The 17,968-nt window shown below is 29.0% G+C and overlaps 1 protein-coding gene and 1 non-coding gene across 3 annotated transcripts; both read right to left on the bottom strand.

Moving 5' to 3' along the window:
• Window positions 1–2,415: 2,415 nt before the first annotated feature.
• Window positions 2,416–11,830, bottom strand: LOC129988046 (60S ribosomal protein L3-like). 2 transcript variants are annotated; one of them, XM_056096141.1, is made up of 8 exons: window positions 11,681–11,830; window positions 10,300–10,492; window positions 8,605–8,773; window positions 7,195–7,517; window positions 5,928–6,190; window positions 5,755–5,850; window positions 3,562–3,681; window positions 2,416–2,508 (listed from the first exon to the last, which is right to left on the bottom strand). In XM_056096141.1, exons 1-8 carry the CDS (start codon window positions 11,681–11,683, stop codon window positions 2,464–2,466), a joined length of 1,212 nt encoding a protein of 403 aa, XP_055952116.1. In that variant the 5' UTR covers window positions 11,684–11,830; the 3' UTR covers window positions 2,416–2,463. The 2 variants fall into 2 exon arrangements, with proteins under 2 accessions (XP_055952116.1, XP_055952117.1); XM_056096142.1 differs by having other exon boundaries at window positions 11,638–11,710.
• LOC129989542 (small nucleolar RNA SNORD61) lies at window positions 3,767–3,836 on the bottom strand. Its single transcript, XR_008785804.1, has one exon. It is a non-coding gene; the product is annotated as a small nucleolar RNA SNORD61 (small nucleolar RNA).
• Window positions 11,831–17,968: the final 6,138 nt, after the last annotated feature.

Below are 17,968 nucleotides of genomic sequence, written 5' to 3'. Positions count from 1 at the left end.
TGTTGTTAGGTTAGCTAATTACGTAATAACTTAAGACCGAAGGACCCTTAAGTAGGGACTGAATAAATTGACCGACTTGGTATTACATGGATCTCACAACTTTTTACGATAGATGAACTGAGTTGCGAGACTTGGTTTTTTTTACAAGTTATGTTTTTGATGGCATACATATTTATAGCATTACAAATGTAGCAATAAATTGCCGGTAATCGATAAATAAAAGATTAATACATTAAATTTAAGAAACTACAGTGAGTGCCATTTTATAATTCAATTATTTAAATTGCAAATTATTAATTTTTCTTCTAAGCCAAGACAAAATAAATAACAGTAACAAAATATTTGTATTTTTCAAAATTAATAGAATATATTTAATTTCAGTTATTTTTTTATGACAACGTAAGTTCTAAGCATGCTGAAATTTTTCTAGAATGTAATATAATTTTATAAATGATCACTCCAGAGAATTTTTTATTTTAGCCGAATTGAACGTTGTTGAAGATTATGTTCTTACTGTCTCAGTTCAACATTTCAATGTAGTTTTGAAACTGCGAAAGCAAAGCAAAAAAAAAAAAAAAAAAGTGTGAAACAATCAAATCATAAATCAGTGGATCAGCTTACAAATTAGAAACTAATTATAAAACGAGGACATTTTTATCAGCACTTAACTTGATAAATTTGGAAAATTAAGTCGATATTTTTTTTTATTTGCGACTGTTACTTTTCGATAAAAAAAAAAAAATTTGATGAAAATTAAACTTAACTTTTGTTAAAAGCCAATTAAGTGTTTCAGGATCTGAAACCTAATATATAACCATCAAATTTTCTGAATTATTCTTACCTGTAAGCATTCGAGGGAAGAATAAATCCGTCTGCTCCCTTAAGAGACTAAGAGTGCATGCACGAAATTCATTTAATTACTATAGAAGATACTTGCTAAACAGAAGTATGAATAATAACTTTAAACGAGCACATTTGTTATAATGTTTATTTTGATTTTATCACTGTGTGTTAGAAGCATTAGCAAGAAATTTTCTTGGGTTTCAAAAAATTCTGGATATATTCAGAAAATTTCATTAATGAAATTGCCTACATTCACAAATACTTTTCTTATAAGCATTTAAAACCCTCAACAATTTTTTTAAACTCTGTTCTAATATTCAAAACCCTTTGATTCAAATATTGTAGTTCTTTTTTACAACAAAAAGTCTTTCTTTCATTGAACATATCACCACAAACTAAAATAAGATTTCAGCTCTTAGTTACATCCATTCCAAGTGGTTACTAGAAGAAGTAGAACGATGCAAAATTTGTGACATTTTATAATTTAATCAATCACATTTTTAAAAAAATCTAACTGTACCAAAAATTTTTTTTGTCAATTACTTGTTTGATAAAACTATCCAATACAGTAATAAACAACGGTGCTTATTTTTCTTCTTTCCAGAAAATTATAATTTACATCATTTCCATTGTATTTTTTTAAAGAGTATACTTTAAAAACTCCTTTACCATATCTTAACAGAAACATTTATTTGTTCTAGCTGCCTTTGAATGTTCTTGAGGATAACTACTTCATTAAAATTGAGTACAAATGTTGGAAGCAGAATAAGAAAAAATATTGCACATATGTCAATTTTATTCAATGCTTAAAAATATATCAGAAATTTGGAAAAACTGCCATGAAATATTTTAATGCATGCATCAATACCCAATTATGCGACTCTGGAAAAACTTTTTCCTAGCCATCCAACTCGCACTGAAAAATTCTATATTATAATAAATGATGCTACTGCCTTTAAAATTTAATAAATTTTATTATATGCTATTTGTACATATCAGATGAACATTTTTATTAGTTCCACTTTGGACAAATACTAATATACTGCAGATGCTGATTGCTCAGTATAAAAATATTATAATGGTTTATTCAAAAGAATATTAAGTGAATATGATGGCAATTGTAATCCTTCATAAATTGATTATTACAAAATCATATTTTTCATGCCAACCACATACCATTATGTCCCCTGCAGTACGTTAGGTACTAAGGTCACCACAATGCCATATCAATGGTCAAATACAAGGGGGTGGGGTGGGGGGGAAATACCAAGGAATTTGTCATTCATTTCATCCTAGTAATATTTTTTGTTAACTCATGCTTTTAGACAAGCATTTGATATTATACATTTTAAACTGCAACAAATAAAAAAGCTAAGCTATGGAAATATAATGCCTGCATGCTATCCATAAAAAAAAAACTTCCTTTTTATTCACCAATTATAAAGTTCATCAAAATTAGTCAGATCAAGAAAACATATGTAATAATATTTTTAAAAGCATCAATGTAGATAACTTTATGATAAAGGAATGAAGATTGTGAAATGTACATAGGTTTAAAAACAATAACACGGATAACTATTAAATATTTTTTTTTATTTCAAAGTTCTGGTTGTTACATTTTTATGCAGCAACTTCCTCTTTGATCTTATTCTTCTTTAATGGACCCTGAAAAAGAATTTTATTGATTAGTCAAATAAGAAAATGAATGTCACTAAAATAGCTTTTGAAACTTAGAATAATAGGAATTCACTTTCACAAAGAATTTTATATGCAATTCACAATGCGTTTCTATTAAATTATTGAAATTCTCTAGAATAGAGAAATTTAGAATGTTATTTCATTCTAACCTATTAGACAAACTGTGATAATCAAATACATAAAAATTGAACAATATTGTGGCAATTCAAATCTTTTCTTGTATGACATGCTTGATAAATAGTAAAATAATAAGAAATCTTGCAGTTGAAGCTATTTATCCTCTATATGACCCAGGTCCGACACCCTTTATCTTTCTACAAGATTTTAGTACAATCTGAAGATTTCACTTATATATAAACAGCTTGTAATTTTCAATTCCAGTTTGTTCCTTTAATATACAATTACAAAAAATAATGATCAATCATAAATATGAGGATATTTAATTAGTTTGTGCATCAGCAATAATCATCACAGTAAAAATATTGAATTATCTTAAGCCAAAAATCTTGATATCTAACTCCCCATGTTAATAAGAACATTTTGTATTTTAACAAAAAATCAACACATGATTTCTTCTGTACCTTCTAATACAACAAATATCATTGCAGGAAATGCAACTAAACGGGTTGTCAGGTTTGCTTTGAGCTTCTAAAGCCAAGTTGAAAATTTCACTCTGATGTAGATAATGAAGTATTATTCAGACATAGTAAAAATTTATTATCAAAATGCTTTTCACTAATGGGGAAAAAAAAATACAAGTGTAAATTGCATCCCATTTACTATATTATATAAAAGTTTGTTATATTTAATCTTAATACACCTCAAACATCTCAAATCTGAGCAAAACACAGATAATGAGTGCTAAAACGTGATATTTTTAGTTCATTTATATTAAATGTTTTTAAATTTCGATAAAAGCATGGACACATTTATCAATACACCCTTTCCATTTTCCCTAACAAATTCCAGAAGCAAATAATGTTACAAAAAAAAAAAAAAAAAAACCACCAATCTACTCACCATGTAGGTAAGTTTTTCAGCAGGAGTCTGGAATCTTCCATGTCCAAATTTAGATGATGTATCAATAAATTTCAAGTTTATTTTTTCAGTTGCTGCACGTTTAGTATGAGTTAACAAAGACTGCAAATGTAAACGGCACAGTTAATTTCATGAAAATAGTTTTAATAATTCAAGCATAACAAACTACAATGCATGAATGCATGTTGCGCTCAGATCTTCTTAGAGGGAAATGTTTATAATCATTTTTAATCATTCCGCAGAAAATTCATCATAGCACAATACAATTAAAAGTATAAAAACATTAAGGCAACTCTTCATATTATCAAATTATTTAAGAATTAAATATAGTAAAATAAAGCAAATAATGTCATTGGAAAATTAATATTATCACAGGCCTAATTTAACAAAGCCATAACATTGCTTCTTGCATAAAAAAAATGATACCTCAGTCCTATCATTTGAAAACCATGTATTAGTCTTAATGTAAAATGGCTCTTTAAAGGTTCATCATAGGTACCAAATTTCAATTTTTTTAAAAATTAAGATATTAACAAGTATTACACAACTAAAATCACAAGGTATAAAAAAACTTCATTTAGATCCAATTTCTCTCATATATAATCTTATCTTTGGCCTCAAATTAGCAAAGCCATAACATTGTGCCTTGCATAAAAAAAAAATGACACCTCAGTCCTATCATTTGAAAACCATGTATTAGTCTTAATGTAAAATGGCTCTTTAAAGGTTCATCACAGGTACTAAATTTCAATTTTTTTTATAAAAAAAATAAGATATTAACAAGTATTTTACACAACTAAAATCACAAGGTATAAATATATATATATAATTTTCCCCATATATAATCTTGTTAGCTTCGGCCTCAAATTAGCAAAACCATAACATCGTGCCTTGCATTAAAAAAAATGACACCTCAGTCCTATCATTTGAAAACCATGGATTAGTCTTAATGTAAAATGGCTCTTTAAGGGTTCATCACAGGTACCAAATTCCATTTCTTTTAATCTGATAAACAAGTATTTTACACAACAAAAATGGTAAGGCATAAAACTCCAGGCAAAATAACGAATCGTTTTTAGCATGGATTTGATGTTTTCGTTGACAATCAGACAATTTCTAGTTTTACTGATTATCAAATAACCAACAAAATCTAATAAAATTACAAGGATATATTTCAGTCTTGGTGACAATTAAAAATGTATCATATAACATAGAGGTTTTTAGTTATAATCGCTATTAAATGCAAAATTTCATTGACAAAACAAGAAACCCTGCTCAATCTCAGTCCTATCATTTATAACATTATATTTGATCATACTAAAAAATGGCTCTAATCAAATATAAAAATTTTCCATGTGATTTTATTACCTGGAAAGAAGATCAGTAAGTAAATTATTAATCAACAAATGGTATCTCAGTCCTATCATTTGAAAACCATGTATTAATGTCTTATTCAAAAAAATTGGCTCTAAGAATAATCATCATAGATACCATATGATAAGTGCTAGATATGAAATATATTAAATCAACACTAAAGCACAGAAAAAACCTAGCAAAAATTAAACAGTATTTCTTAATATATCTAACTCGTAATGAATAAAAAGTCATTCTAGAATATATTTAACATCAACCATTCCTAATAAACGAAATTAAAATACAGAATACAATACTCAAAATATTTTATGGCCTAAATTTAAAAAGTTTTCCCTCTGCATAGATATATTCACCTCCCTTAGTTTCAAAAGTTATAAAAAATTCCGATAATTTCTTGCAGGAGGCGAGAAAAACAAAGAGGGAAGTCTTAAATTATGTTTTTTTTTGTAGAGATCTGTGTTTTAACTATATCTGAAATTTCTTAGTTTTACCTATTCTCCATAAATTGGACAAAAGTAGCTGGAAGGTATACAACATATGACAAATAGTATCATTTTACAATGATCTCCTAAAAACCAGTACACAGAATAACCATATCCCCGATTGTAACACAATACTGGGGAAAAAAAAAACACGAAATGATCAAGAAAGATATCAATAGTGAACCGAATAAGAATTATGAATTACAAATTTTAAAGCTAGCATAGGTGTTAAATTTATTCACATTTTGGAGAAAAAAAGTTAATTATAATCTACAACTGTTAACTTAAACAAAATAGAAGCACAAAAATTGTAACTTACTTTTCTTAAAGTAATTACTCGCTTCTTGGGACCCATAATACATCCCTTCAACATCAGGTAGTCGCAATTAACTTCACCATAATGAGGGAAACCTCCCTGAAATTATGAAATAAGTTAACATGTTTGAAAAATTTACAGAAAAAAAAATAGCAGAATACAGAATTGCTACATACCATTGGGGTGATGGTCTTCTCAGTCAAATCATACTCAGTGGATGCATTATTTTTTATCACTTTACCGTCCTTAGTATGGATACCTTGACCAATTCTATATATTTTTTTATTGATTTCAGTTCTATGATGATAACCTTTTTGACCAGCTCTTGCTACAGTAAACTGTACACGACTTGGATGCCAAGCTCCAATACAAGCTACTTTACGCAAGCCTTTGTGAGTTTTCCTTGGCAATTTCTTTGTATGCCAACGGCTGGTTACACCTATTTAAAAATTATAATCAGTAATATATACTAATTCAATACTATTTAGAAGCATAATGTTGACTATTGATAAAATTCAAACAGCATTTTAAAATTAAGACAAGTTTTAAGTTTCAACTACAAAAGCATCATTAATTATTAGGCACATAACTATTTCTAAAATAATTAAAATGAGTGGTTATTTTGAACATGTTCTTTAGTCAATCGCTCTACTAAAAAATGTTTATACAGGATGCCGCCTACAGAAACTGAAATCCCTGATCAAACTAATAACTTAATATTTATTTACTGGCTTTCTCCCAACTCAGAATTCATTATATATGTACAACACAGATGATTAAAAAGTTTTAAAGAGTTATTTAACATGAAAAAAATGTATTTCCATTTTTTAAAATGGAATGGACATCCTAAAGAAAAAAGAAAGCTTAAAACAGCATACTACGTTTCTTATTTGGGAAAAGATACAACGGAAATCTTAATAAATAAATGCATAACTCTAGGAAACATTGAACTATAAATGTGAGAATAAAAAGATGTTTAAGATTCACTTTTAACCTTTTTTCAACAGTAGAATGACAATTTAAATCAAGCTGATGAATAGTTTTCAGCTATAGCACACCATGTAAAAGCTTATTTTTTTTCAAGGAATTCTTTTACTAGTAAAAATATAATTGTTAATAAATAATCAAATGTTATTTTGTTGGCTATATCTTCAAATGATTCTATACATTTTAAAATTTCTTACAGAATGCAAATGCATAATCTCTGGATAAAATTATGGTGTTCCATCAGTTGGAACATACTATGCCAATCATGTTGGTCAGTGGTAAATTCAATTTATCAACTAGATGCCCAAATTCATACAGTGTGAAAATATTTTCAGTATAAATTGATTACATTTTTTGATGGGCAAAATTTCAGAAAGAATGCCAACTTTTTCCAAAAATATTTTAACTAAAAAGACCTTATACATATGAGCACAGACATTTAGAAAGCATATTTACCTTTAAATCCTTTGCCCTTGGTTACGCCAATGACGTCAATCATCTCATCTTGAGCAAAGATTGAACTAAGTGGAACAGGTTTCTCCAGATGATTTCGGGCCCATTTGATTTTTTGACCGATGTTGCCACCATTCAATTGGATTTCCATAATATGGGCTTTCTTCTGGCGCTTTCTCATCAACTTCATTTGGGTATGAGCAATGACACGAATCACCTTGCAATATTTAGCCATTTTCTTAAAATCCTTTTCAATTTCTTTCTTACCAGCATCTTCAGACCATTTCTTGGAATACTTAGTAAATGCCTTCTTTTTAGACTTATACCTAAAAACATTGATGGATTTTTATTTAAAAAAAAAAGGAATTCAGTTTTAGCTACAATTTTCTATTTAACACAAAATAGAACATCTACACTCATGGCATCATTTTCAATCCTAAATGATCAAACGATTTTAAATAAGCATAAGCTGCATTAAAAAATGTATTTATTAAAATGAAAAGAATCAAGCCTTTCTTGAGCATAAAAATTTACATATATGCATAAAAAACTCCAATATTTTACCCTTTGTTGCAATTAGTAAAATAGTCTGAACACACAAAATAGAAAGATAACAGCTCCTTATGCATTATTCAATAATTACACCCCTCTAATAATTTGTGCAACTATGTTTTAAAAATTTACAAATTCACAATATTTATACAGAACAGCACAGAAGTATTTAGAATAAATTCAAAAACATCTTAAATGGTTAAAAGTTACTTATGAACTCTCATTGTCTGAACTTGATATCCTTACACTTAAGAGTGACATTTAAAAATTTCAATATGTTTAGATTTTTTATTGAAATTCTTATAAAAACTCAATATGACAAATAGTTGATGCAGAATTTCAATCAAAATACAAAAAAGCTTCTATTGAGTGATATTTCATATCAGCGACAAAGGCATTACTGCTGCATATACATTTCTTCTGATAAAATATTTCATACTTCCTGGACACATGGTCATACCTCTTTTTCCTCCCAAGTAGATTCATATATTTTATTTCAAAACATATAAATCTTAAAAACCACTTTATTTCTTTGTATTTATACATAGTATAAGAAGCACAATAGCCAGTTACTGTTCATCAACGGATTCTGAGACGACCACATTTTGAAGACTCCATCTCATTAAGGGGTTAGACGTTTTTTTAATTTTACCCAACCAGCATTTACTTTAGAATGCTATTTTCACAAAATACAGCAGTTCAGCATTAAAATAGAAAATTAACCCTTCACAGGTGCAGAACTCAAAACCAGAAATAAAGTTTCAATTACTGTGATTAAAAAAGTATATCAACAAAAATCACATAATATTCTAGTAGACAAATATTTATTCTAGAATTATCCAGAAAAAAAACTAAACATACCAGTTCTTGTAGAATCGTCGCCTACAATCTTCACTTAGATGTTCAGCAAAAATAGTCTTGAAAGCTCTCAAGCCTTTAGGAGTCTCGATGTATCCTACAACTCCTACGATAATCATGGGAGGTGCCTCTAATATAGTGACAGGTTCAACTACTTCCTTTTTGTTTACCTCTGGAAAAGTTAAGCTTGTATATTATACCAGGTACAAAATTAACTTCACCCAAAAAAGAATTAAATATATGAGTAAGTTCGAGACAAAAATGTACCAAATGTTGTCTTGGTAAGACTAATTTTAAATCTAATAAGAATGCTATGCAATTTATAATTCTACCAACTGTAATATTAGGTGCTAAGTGAAAGACTTGCACTATGATATATAGAAAAAAATTTGGTTAATTCCACTGTTTTAAGCCAAAAAACATCGATTCATATTCAGTTTGATCAATTTGAGATAAAACAAAGTTAATCAAAATTATATACATACTTAATGGCTATAATTGAGGAGTTTAAATTTTCTTTGATAGACTGTTTTGAACAAGTTCAGATATGAATTACAGACCAGAAGCATTTTATTTTTATAATACATAAGTAATAAATATTTATAGTAGTAAAGAACAGTTATGTAAGCAAGAGTAACGAGAGCAAATCATGACAATTACAACTTTGCATAATATAATGAGTGATTTACATATCAAGGAAAACAAAATATAAAAAAAGATTTGCTTTATGACTGAGATTTCAGAGAACCAGTGACAAGGAGTTATTGTGTCATCACATACTTGTATCAGTCTAAGTAAGTGGTTGTTTGAAAATAACCCTATATCTATAAAAAAAAAAGTTTTGGTCATATGGCATTGCCGAATGAAATTGAAAGGCTTAAGAGTGCCTGTGATGCCTTAATGGTACGACCATGGGGATAAAGAGAAAGAGCAACAATATCAATGGGCTGATAGAAGAACCTAGCCAGAATAATCAGAAAAGGGGAAAAAAAAAAAGATCCAGAGAAAACCTTCCAATAAAATAAAAGGTGCTAAAAGTATATAAGGCAAAATTATTACTGATGCAGTGTAATATCATTGATAAAACAGTAAATATACTTGTTGCAAATTTATTTAATGATATATTGTTTCATTTGACAAATTTTGAACCTTAGCCAAAGAAATGTAAAACATGCATTACAATAAATTACCATAAATTTTGGTATTTTTTCAGAATGGAATGCATTTCCCTATTTTAATGTCTAATTGACTATGTCAAATTAATAAGCATAAATTCACTGTCTAGTTCACCAATAAATGGAAATAAAACTAAGTACAGATCAGTTTTGCAAACATACTCAGATCTTCTCAGAGGGATACATTTTAATCATAATATAATCAGCAGCAAATAGATCATCACTGTATATTTAAACTTACAAATATTAAATTACAAGATCTATAAAAAAGAAAAAATATATATTAAGATGAAAATATAAGTAATGATTTTTAACACTCATTACTTCAAAACTGCATCTCACTCATCTAACATCTTCATGATTCCTCTGGCCACTACTTTCACAAAATAATTGTGGCAAATGCAAATTATATAGTATTAAAAAACAATTGTTCATGATTCTTATAATTTAACATTAAATCTATGAAATAAATAAGTCACAACAAATTTCAAGAATTACCACAATGCAAACAAAATTAACTTACTTGATCCAGGTTTGTCGACTTCTCTAACAATATGGGTCATTCCAGCTTTGTATCCAATGAATGCAGTTAAATGTACAGGTTTGGATGGGTCATCTTTAGGAAAAGCCTTCACTTTACCACGATGTCTCTTGCATCTTTTTTTTGGGACAAAGCCCATAGAACCATGACGAGGGGCCGAAAATTTCCTATGAGACTAAAAGCAAACTAATCAGTATTCCTCATATAAATTGAACATTTCATCTTATAAATAATAACAGTATATAACACTTTCTGTACATAAGTGATTTTACGGATTAATCGGAGCTGATGAATATAAGCCCTACTTTATTTTTAAACTAATCACCTTATGCGACTAATTGATTACTGGAATTTATAGTGAATATTTTACACTAAAATGGTAAGTTATTTTAAAAAACAATCTTTCAAGATGCTTCCTTCTGATGTCAATTGAACAACTTGGTCTTAATGACTTTAAAATAAAAATTACAACATAATTATACTGAAGTACACATTCTAACCCTCCATTGTATGTATATATGTCATCTTTTGATTGCTAACACATTCAACTTTATTATAAGATGCTTAGCTGAAACATTTCGATTTTTTACACCTAATGTAACTTTATTTAGCTAGCTTATAAATATATCAATTGATAGAATGTCACTTTTGTTTCGGCATTTAGAGCTTTAAGTTTGCTTGAATAGAACATGTACAAAATGCACACAAACACGAGTTTCAGATTTAATTATATCTCAAGCAAAACTATCTTCGTAACTTTAATAAATTTTAAATCAAACAAATATGAGAGATTATTATGAAGGAAATTAAAGCAGACTCTTATGAAAGATTCGAAATACGATTTTGAGCAGCCAAACCAACGTCAAGCCAGAATATTTGAATGCAACAAACGATAAATTGGCATTCTGTGTTTAAAAAACTAAGAATTTCGATGTTTTAAAGCGGCACATAACACACACACAAAATTTAATCACTTAAAATAAGGACAATTTTACACAGAATTTCATACCGAAGAACGTAAAGTTAATTATTAAGAAGACAATGAATGCACATTGATAAAACTAATTTTTCGAACTTACTTCAAATATATTTACTACCGATTCATATTGCATATTATAAAGCTTGAATTGCAATAACTGATAAGTATAAAAAATGTTAGCTTTTAAAATTTTTATAATGCAGAATCGGATGAAACGCATACGACAAGCACAACTATATGAATACTTTAATGAAGTCATTTAAAAAAAAAGCACAATAAAAAGAAGGTATAGGAAATAAATAATAGTATAAATACTATACAATAACTTAAAAATAATTTACCATTTTCTACTTTCTTCACAAGATTAACTTAGATTAAACTTACCATCTTCACTCAGATGTACACGATGTCTAATGCGACTACAAGACCATGTTAGAGAGTGTTGCCAATATAAATCTTCCAAAATGATTAAATAGAAAACAATAGTCGTGAATGGGTAGTAGCTTATTCAGTTAATTAGCCGAAAAGAAAAGAAAAAATAATATTGATTATAAGCAAACCATAAATGTATTAAAATAATTAATAAAAAGCAAAACTTTGTAAAGATTCCGCTAATATTTTGAATGAGATTTCACTCTTAATAGCTGTCGCACTATAGCACAACCTGAACAAAAATAATTCACTATTACTATTCTTCCTGTTGAACACAAGTAGTCCAATTAAAGAATATCAAAAAATCAAAATATATGTAAATTATTACATCAGGCTGATTTAATTTGTCGTTTGGACAGTCTAAATTATATTTGCTTCCGGTAAATCAGTCTATGAAAGGGATGTAAAACTGAAATATCAGTTTTTCGCGTTTAAATAAAAGGAATAAAACAAATATAGGTATAAACGTATACAGGAAAAGATATTAAACTGACCTTTAAAATAAAATTTAGAGAAACGTCATCTTAGTATAATAGAGATAATAATAATAAAAAAAAATGTGTATTTGGAAAAAAATTACTTCAAATTTTTTTCCAATTGGAAAGAAATGTTTTGAAATTTAAATTTGCCACTAGATATAATAATATAAATTTGACACTATTTAAATATTGTTACATAAATAGAAGTATATGGTTAAAAAAACTTCAGATCAGTATATGCAATAATTTTCGAAAAATTCTGTCTCAAAAATAGGGTTTTCGGAAAACACCTATAAGTATTTTTCTATTGATTCGAATTCGCCGACCGAGAGGAATTCGATTTTAAGAGTTCTATTTTAAGATCTCAAGTGGTATCACAGAGTGGTCGATTTCCTGAAAAAAGTGGTAAAAACTCAATTTGAATCTAGGTTAATTATGCCGAAAGAATTTTTCCGATTGCTAACAGCTGCATTTACGAACACAATTACTAAATGTTTTTTATCAGTTTCTCAAAAATAACATTTTTTTTTTCAAAATTTTATTTCTATATTTTTTTTTTAAATCGACCATTGTAATACCATCTGAAATAGTAGAACGTTCTTAAAATGTAATTTCTTTTTAATTCTCGAATTTGAGCAGATAGAAAATACCTACAAATATTTTTGCTGTTTTTTCTTCCAGCATAATTAATAAACAGCATAAATACTGCAGATGTTAACGTGTAATTCTTATCAGTTATTACCGACTATATAACTCGAGAATTTTTGCTGCAACAAAATGTAAATGAATTAAAAAAACCTTTTTTTTTTTTTTTCAAGTAACTACTTTTTTAAAAATTACATCATGTGTAATTGAACGATCTGAAAGTTAGATTATTTATTTTATAGGTCTTTGAATATCTATAATTTTCCTATATAATTGTTGTAGCCTTTTATTTAAATTTTATGTGTGTTAGACTTACCTCCAAATTTTACTTAAAAGCTCAAAAACAAACAAACCATACTCATTCCACTTTTTTTCAGGATAAATAGTATAATGAGCTGTCTCGGATAGCCATTTCAATGACTTAAGGCAATAAAAATGCCACTAAATATTTTTTTTTTCCATGTCGGAGTACATTTTGACTATACTAAACATCAGGCATGAAATTTGGTGAATAGTCTTTTCGCCAAATTTGAATGTATTGGCTGGTGGGAATATCCGTCTGTTCTTCCAACCATATGATAATGAACAGGACTGTTCGAAACACAAATAACTCGATGAATGAAAGGTTTATCATTAAAATTGTAAACCTATGGTAAATTTTGGACCCATTATATGTCAAAAGGGTGACCATCTCTCAAACTATATATTTTCGAGCGTATGAATGTGAAAACTCGAAAACGCAATGATTCATACTTACGAAATTCAGTATGTGGTCTTCAACTCTACTATAGATTTATAACTAATTTTAGTACCTTGTCTGTGAAATGAAGATACCGAGAATTCATCATCATTTTTTCACAGTATTAAAAAGCAAAAATGCGTTGTTTGTGTCAAAGATAGGACACGAGTAAGACAATTGAAGAATGAGTTAGTACAGGAAAGAATTTTTTCGGGGAAGAGTATCTCTCGACAACATTGTTTCTTACTTTCTCGTATACGGCGTAAAGAGAAAGTACTGCAATCGTAAAAAGAACTGAAATCGAGATTTTGACTTATCTCCACGATTTAGACCTCGAAGAAACATTTAAAAAATTATCTGTCTGTCTGTGACAAAGATAAATAAAAAAAAACTCTTTGAGTTGGATGAAATTTAGTGTATGATTTTTATTCCAAATTCTGTAGATTTATTTTGACAAATTTTGAACAAAATGTATTCTGAGAAAGTGCGTCTATTCGGCTGTTTGAATATAAATTGCAACAACAACGCTAAGTGTAAAACGAATAGAGCTAGGTGGATAAAATTCGATATACAGATTTAAAATCTTCATTATAGATACTTATCAAATTTTGAGCCAAATCCAACAAGGAGTTAAAAATCTCGATCTGTACTTTCAGAAGTACGTAAATGTGATAACTCAAAAACAAGCTGACTTAAATATACGAAATTTAATATGTGATTTTATAACTATAATTGTAATTTCGTGATAAATTTTAATTTCAATCGGTTGGGGGAAATACGTCTAAAACACAAATTCAATTTTCAGAACTATTAATCACATGCCAGGGGTTAATCATCAAAACACTCTCCAAGAATCATATAATAGATTTGGTAAAAATGCTAAATTTACACCAAGGGGTAAAACTTTGTACTTATTGTACGGGATGTAAGGGATAACATCTTTATTAGAGAGTATGCGAGACAGTTTTGAGGTGACAATTCTCTTTGGTTCTATTATCTTGAAATATGAAAAGTAGATGCAAATTCGATTGTTTCAAACAAGCATAAAAATTTTGGTTGAAATAAAATAATATAATTTAGATTTTCTATTCTTTTTAGAAAATTATACTCAACAAAGCTTATTTTGTTTTAATCAGAATCGTAACGTGAAGAGAATTGAATACACATATAAATTTACAATTTTGATGCCAAAATCAATTTCGAAATGCCTCGAACTTCTTGTTCTATCATGTTCACATATACACGAATATACAGCCAATACATAGATTTGATCGAAATCCAGCAGTAGATTTGTGGAAAAGAGATACTACAACATACGATATAAAGCGCAACAGTACCCTTCCGGTATAAGTTTAAAAAAACTACATAAGAAAAATTTAATTATTAATCAATACAAAAAGTAATGGTAACTTTTGTGTTGATGTAGATAAGGGAGAATTAGTAAGTTGGCATGCAGAAATGCCGTTCATTTTCTCCGTCAAGTATTAGGCCGTTCGAATGATCAAATTGCACTGATTAGGAAGTATGAGTTCTAAAACAGTTTTAAGTAATTGATCTAAAGCGTTACTTTGGTATAGTAACAATTTCTTATAGGATTTTTAAAATTGCTTCATAATATTGGCTGATTTCACCACTGTCCCCGTCCGTACAATAAATTTGAAAAAATTACAGAGTTCTATCCAGGAAGGGAAGCAATCCAGTGACAGATTTCTCCACGTATTTTAAAACTCGGCACGAATCTTTCCTTTTGAGTGATGATTGAGGTGCCAAAAGACATCATTTGAAAACTTGTGCTATATTTTCAATCGTTTGGAAGGAAATGAGTAGATTTAAGATTTACTACAGAAATGAGTAAATCATGTTGAATAGCTTAGCTTCAAGCTTAGATCAAGATAGAATAGCTTAGAATTTTACGTTAGAGCAACATTTTCCTAGCGTTTTACCTTTGAACTTCTTAGCTCATACTACAATCATTTCCCTCATATCTCCATCGGAGTATCTCCACCAGCCTTCAGTTGGAACGTAAATGCGTAAAATAAAGTAGGGATGACGAATATTTTACGAGCGGTTATTACGTAATCAATATCATAAAGTCACAAATACCAGTGATCAATACTTTTCAAAGAGGGGTGTGATTCAAATCCTTGATCCGATTTTACTGGTGATATTTCGATTACAGGTTTTGGATCACGATAAGAAGTAACAATCGATACGATCTGTCCAATGGAAGCTCTAGAACAAAACAGAAAAGGAGAAATCTGTGAATAGGTTGAAAAGTGAACGGACCGATTATTCTTGGAATTATCGTATCATTGAATTGCATATCACTGAAATTTATCGGAGTGGTGATTTCACTGGAAAGTGTGAAGTCGCCGCTCCACTTCATGGGAGTGACCTTGACTTTCCGATATTCGCATTTGATGATGCACTATTCCATACAAATAATTTTTAATTGCTTGTGACATGACTTTTGTTTACTGCTGGCGCCATCTATTGTTAGAATATATATCTAAAGTAAACATTTTAAAGAAATGACATATATATTTAATTCAAATTTTTCAGGAAATGGTTAACTCCAATAAAGAAATTAAATAAATAGTTTTGGAAAAAAATCAAATTTAAGAAGTAAGCTGAAATAGATAAATTAATTCAATCACACGTTACTTAAATTAGAAAATTAAGTATTAATTACAATTAATAAATTTTATATTTAATATTAAGTAATAATTTTTAATTAATAATATGAGTGAAATAACAGATATTTGGACCAAATATTTAAAAATAACAATAGCAAAATTATTTGTTATTAAAAAAATCGTGGATTATGCATTTCTAAAATAAAGAGAAGTGCGTGCTTGTCTTCATTGCATGCGTTATGAACAGTTAACACGTAAGCACTCCTCTCGACAATCAGTTTTGATTGCTTCATGCATTGAGTTTGTAAAGGTTCTTCTGATCCACGTAAATTAGTTTGTTTAATGTTTTATTGCTGTTGAGTTCGAGCAAATGCGTTGACCTAGTACGCTGTTACTATAGATGCCATTAAAGCAGCGCAGATATATGTAAATTCGCTTGCGTTGAAATTTCAGCCAAACATTAGAATCTAGATTTCTCTGCTGGTGAAATAATCGATCCAAGAAAAGGTCATTTTTTGGAGGTATTTTTTAGAAAGTAGGAACCCGAGAAAAAAATAAATTTCTTAGAACTCTTATAATTCGCAATGAAATTATAACTGTATGATTACAGCGTAACGATTTTTTTTTCATTTCTCTCGAAAATAGTGGGTTGAGGAGGGCTATTGACTATTGATGACTTATGAAGAGAACCCGAAATTTAACATGAAATAAAAATTGGCGAAATCGAGCGTATGGTTGCGGCTGGGTGACTGGTATGCAAGTTTTCCTTATTATTTTTAAGATATAGATGTAAATACAACTTTAAAATCATACTTTTGAACAAATAAAAAGAGAGGGGGGATTATGCATTTGAATTTTATTAGGGATATCCCAGTCTCAATGCATTCTTTCCATTCTGGTAATCAATCTAATAAAAAGCAGAGATGCTCATTTAAAGTCTTTGTAAAAGAGTTTAACTATGTTATTTCTCAGTCTCAAAAAATTGCCTAGGACTCAAGTTTTGGAAAAAGGAGATTGCCTTTCTATCCGCTGCAGCTTTAGCGAGAACGTATTGTTGATGTAGCCGAGCATTGCTGGTTACTCGCACGAATTCATCACTAACATCATTAATGTCACACAAAATAGGGAGTTTTTATTCGTTACCTTGGATAATTCAGCGTCTTATGCAAAGAGATTTCTCGCACTACTGCTTTTAACAATGACGAAATGGAGGCTTCTCTTCTTAAGGTTGGTCTCAAGCCAACACTACCGAATCAAACTATTCTTTTGAAAAACGTATTCTCGTGGAGACCTGTTCACCGGTACAAAACCGGATCATTTTGATGTGCTCATGGTGCAATTTTATCATGGACGTTTTTGAATATAGCTTACATGAGCATATTCCACTTTCCTTGTTGTATACAGGCCATGACTGTTTTTTTTTAAATTTTAATTTTTATGAATTTTATGGTACAAAAATTACAACTGATTATAGCATGTCAGGCATGTGATAGTAAATTGTGTGCGATGAATACAAATTGCTATAACACTCCTTAACTGCGCTGTATAGTGCTAGAATACAACTTACTAAATAAATGTGTATGAGATCAATCAATCAATCAATAAATAAAAAATAAAATGAAGGCACCTTTGTAGAATATTAGAGCAGAAACTTTTCTTCCTGTTCAGTACTTTGCTACCAACGCGCCAAGTTGGCAAGCGCCCATTCTAGGGTTGCTCCTTTTTTGTAACTGCGCGGGGT

The sequence above is a fragment of the Argiope bruennichi genome, chromosome 10 (genome assembly GCF_947563725.1).
Source record: "Argiope bruennichi chromosome 10, qqArgBrue1.1, whole genome shotgun sequence".
In the NCBI taxonomy this organism is placed as follows: Eukaryota; Metazoa; Arthropoda; class Arachnida; order Araneae; family Araneidae; genus Argiope; species Argiope bruennichi.
Note: the sequence above shows the minus strand (reverse complement) of the source record. Positions and strands in the feature narration are given on the sequence as shown.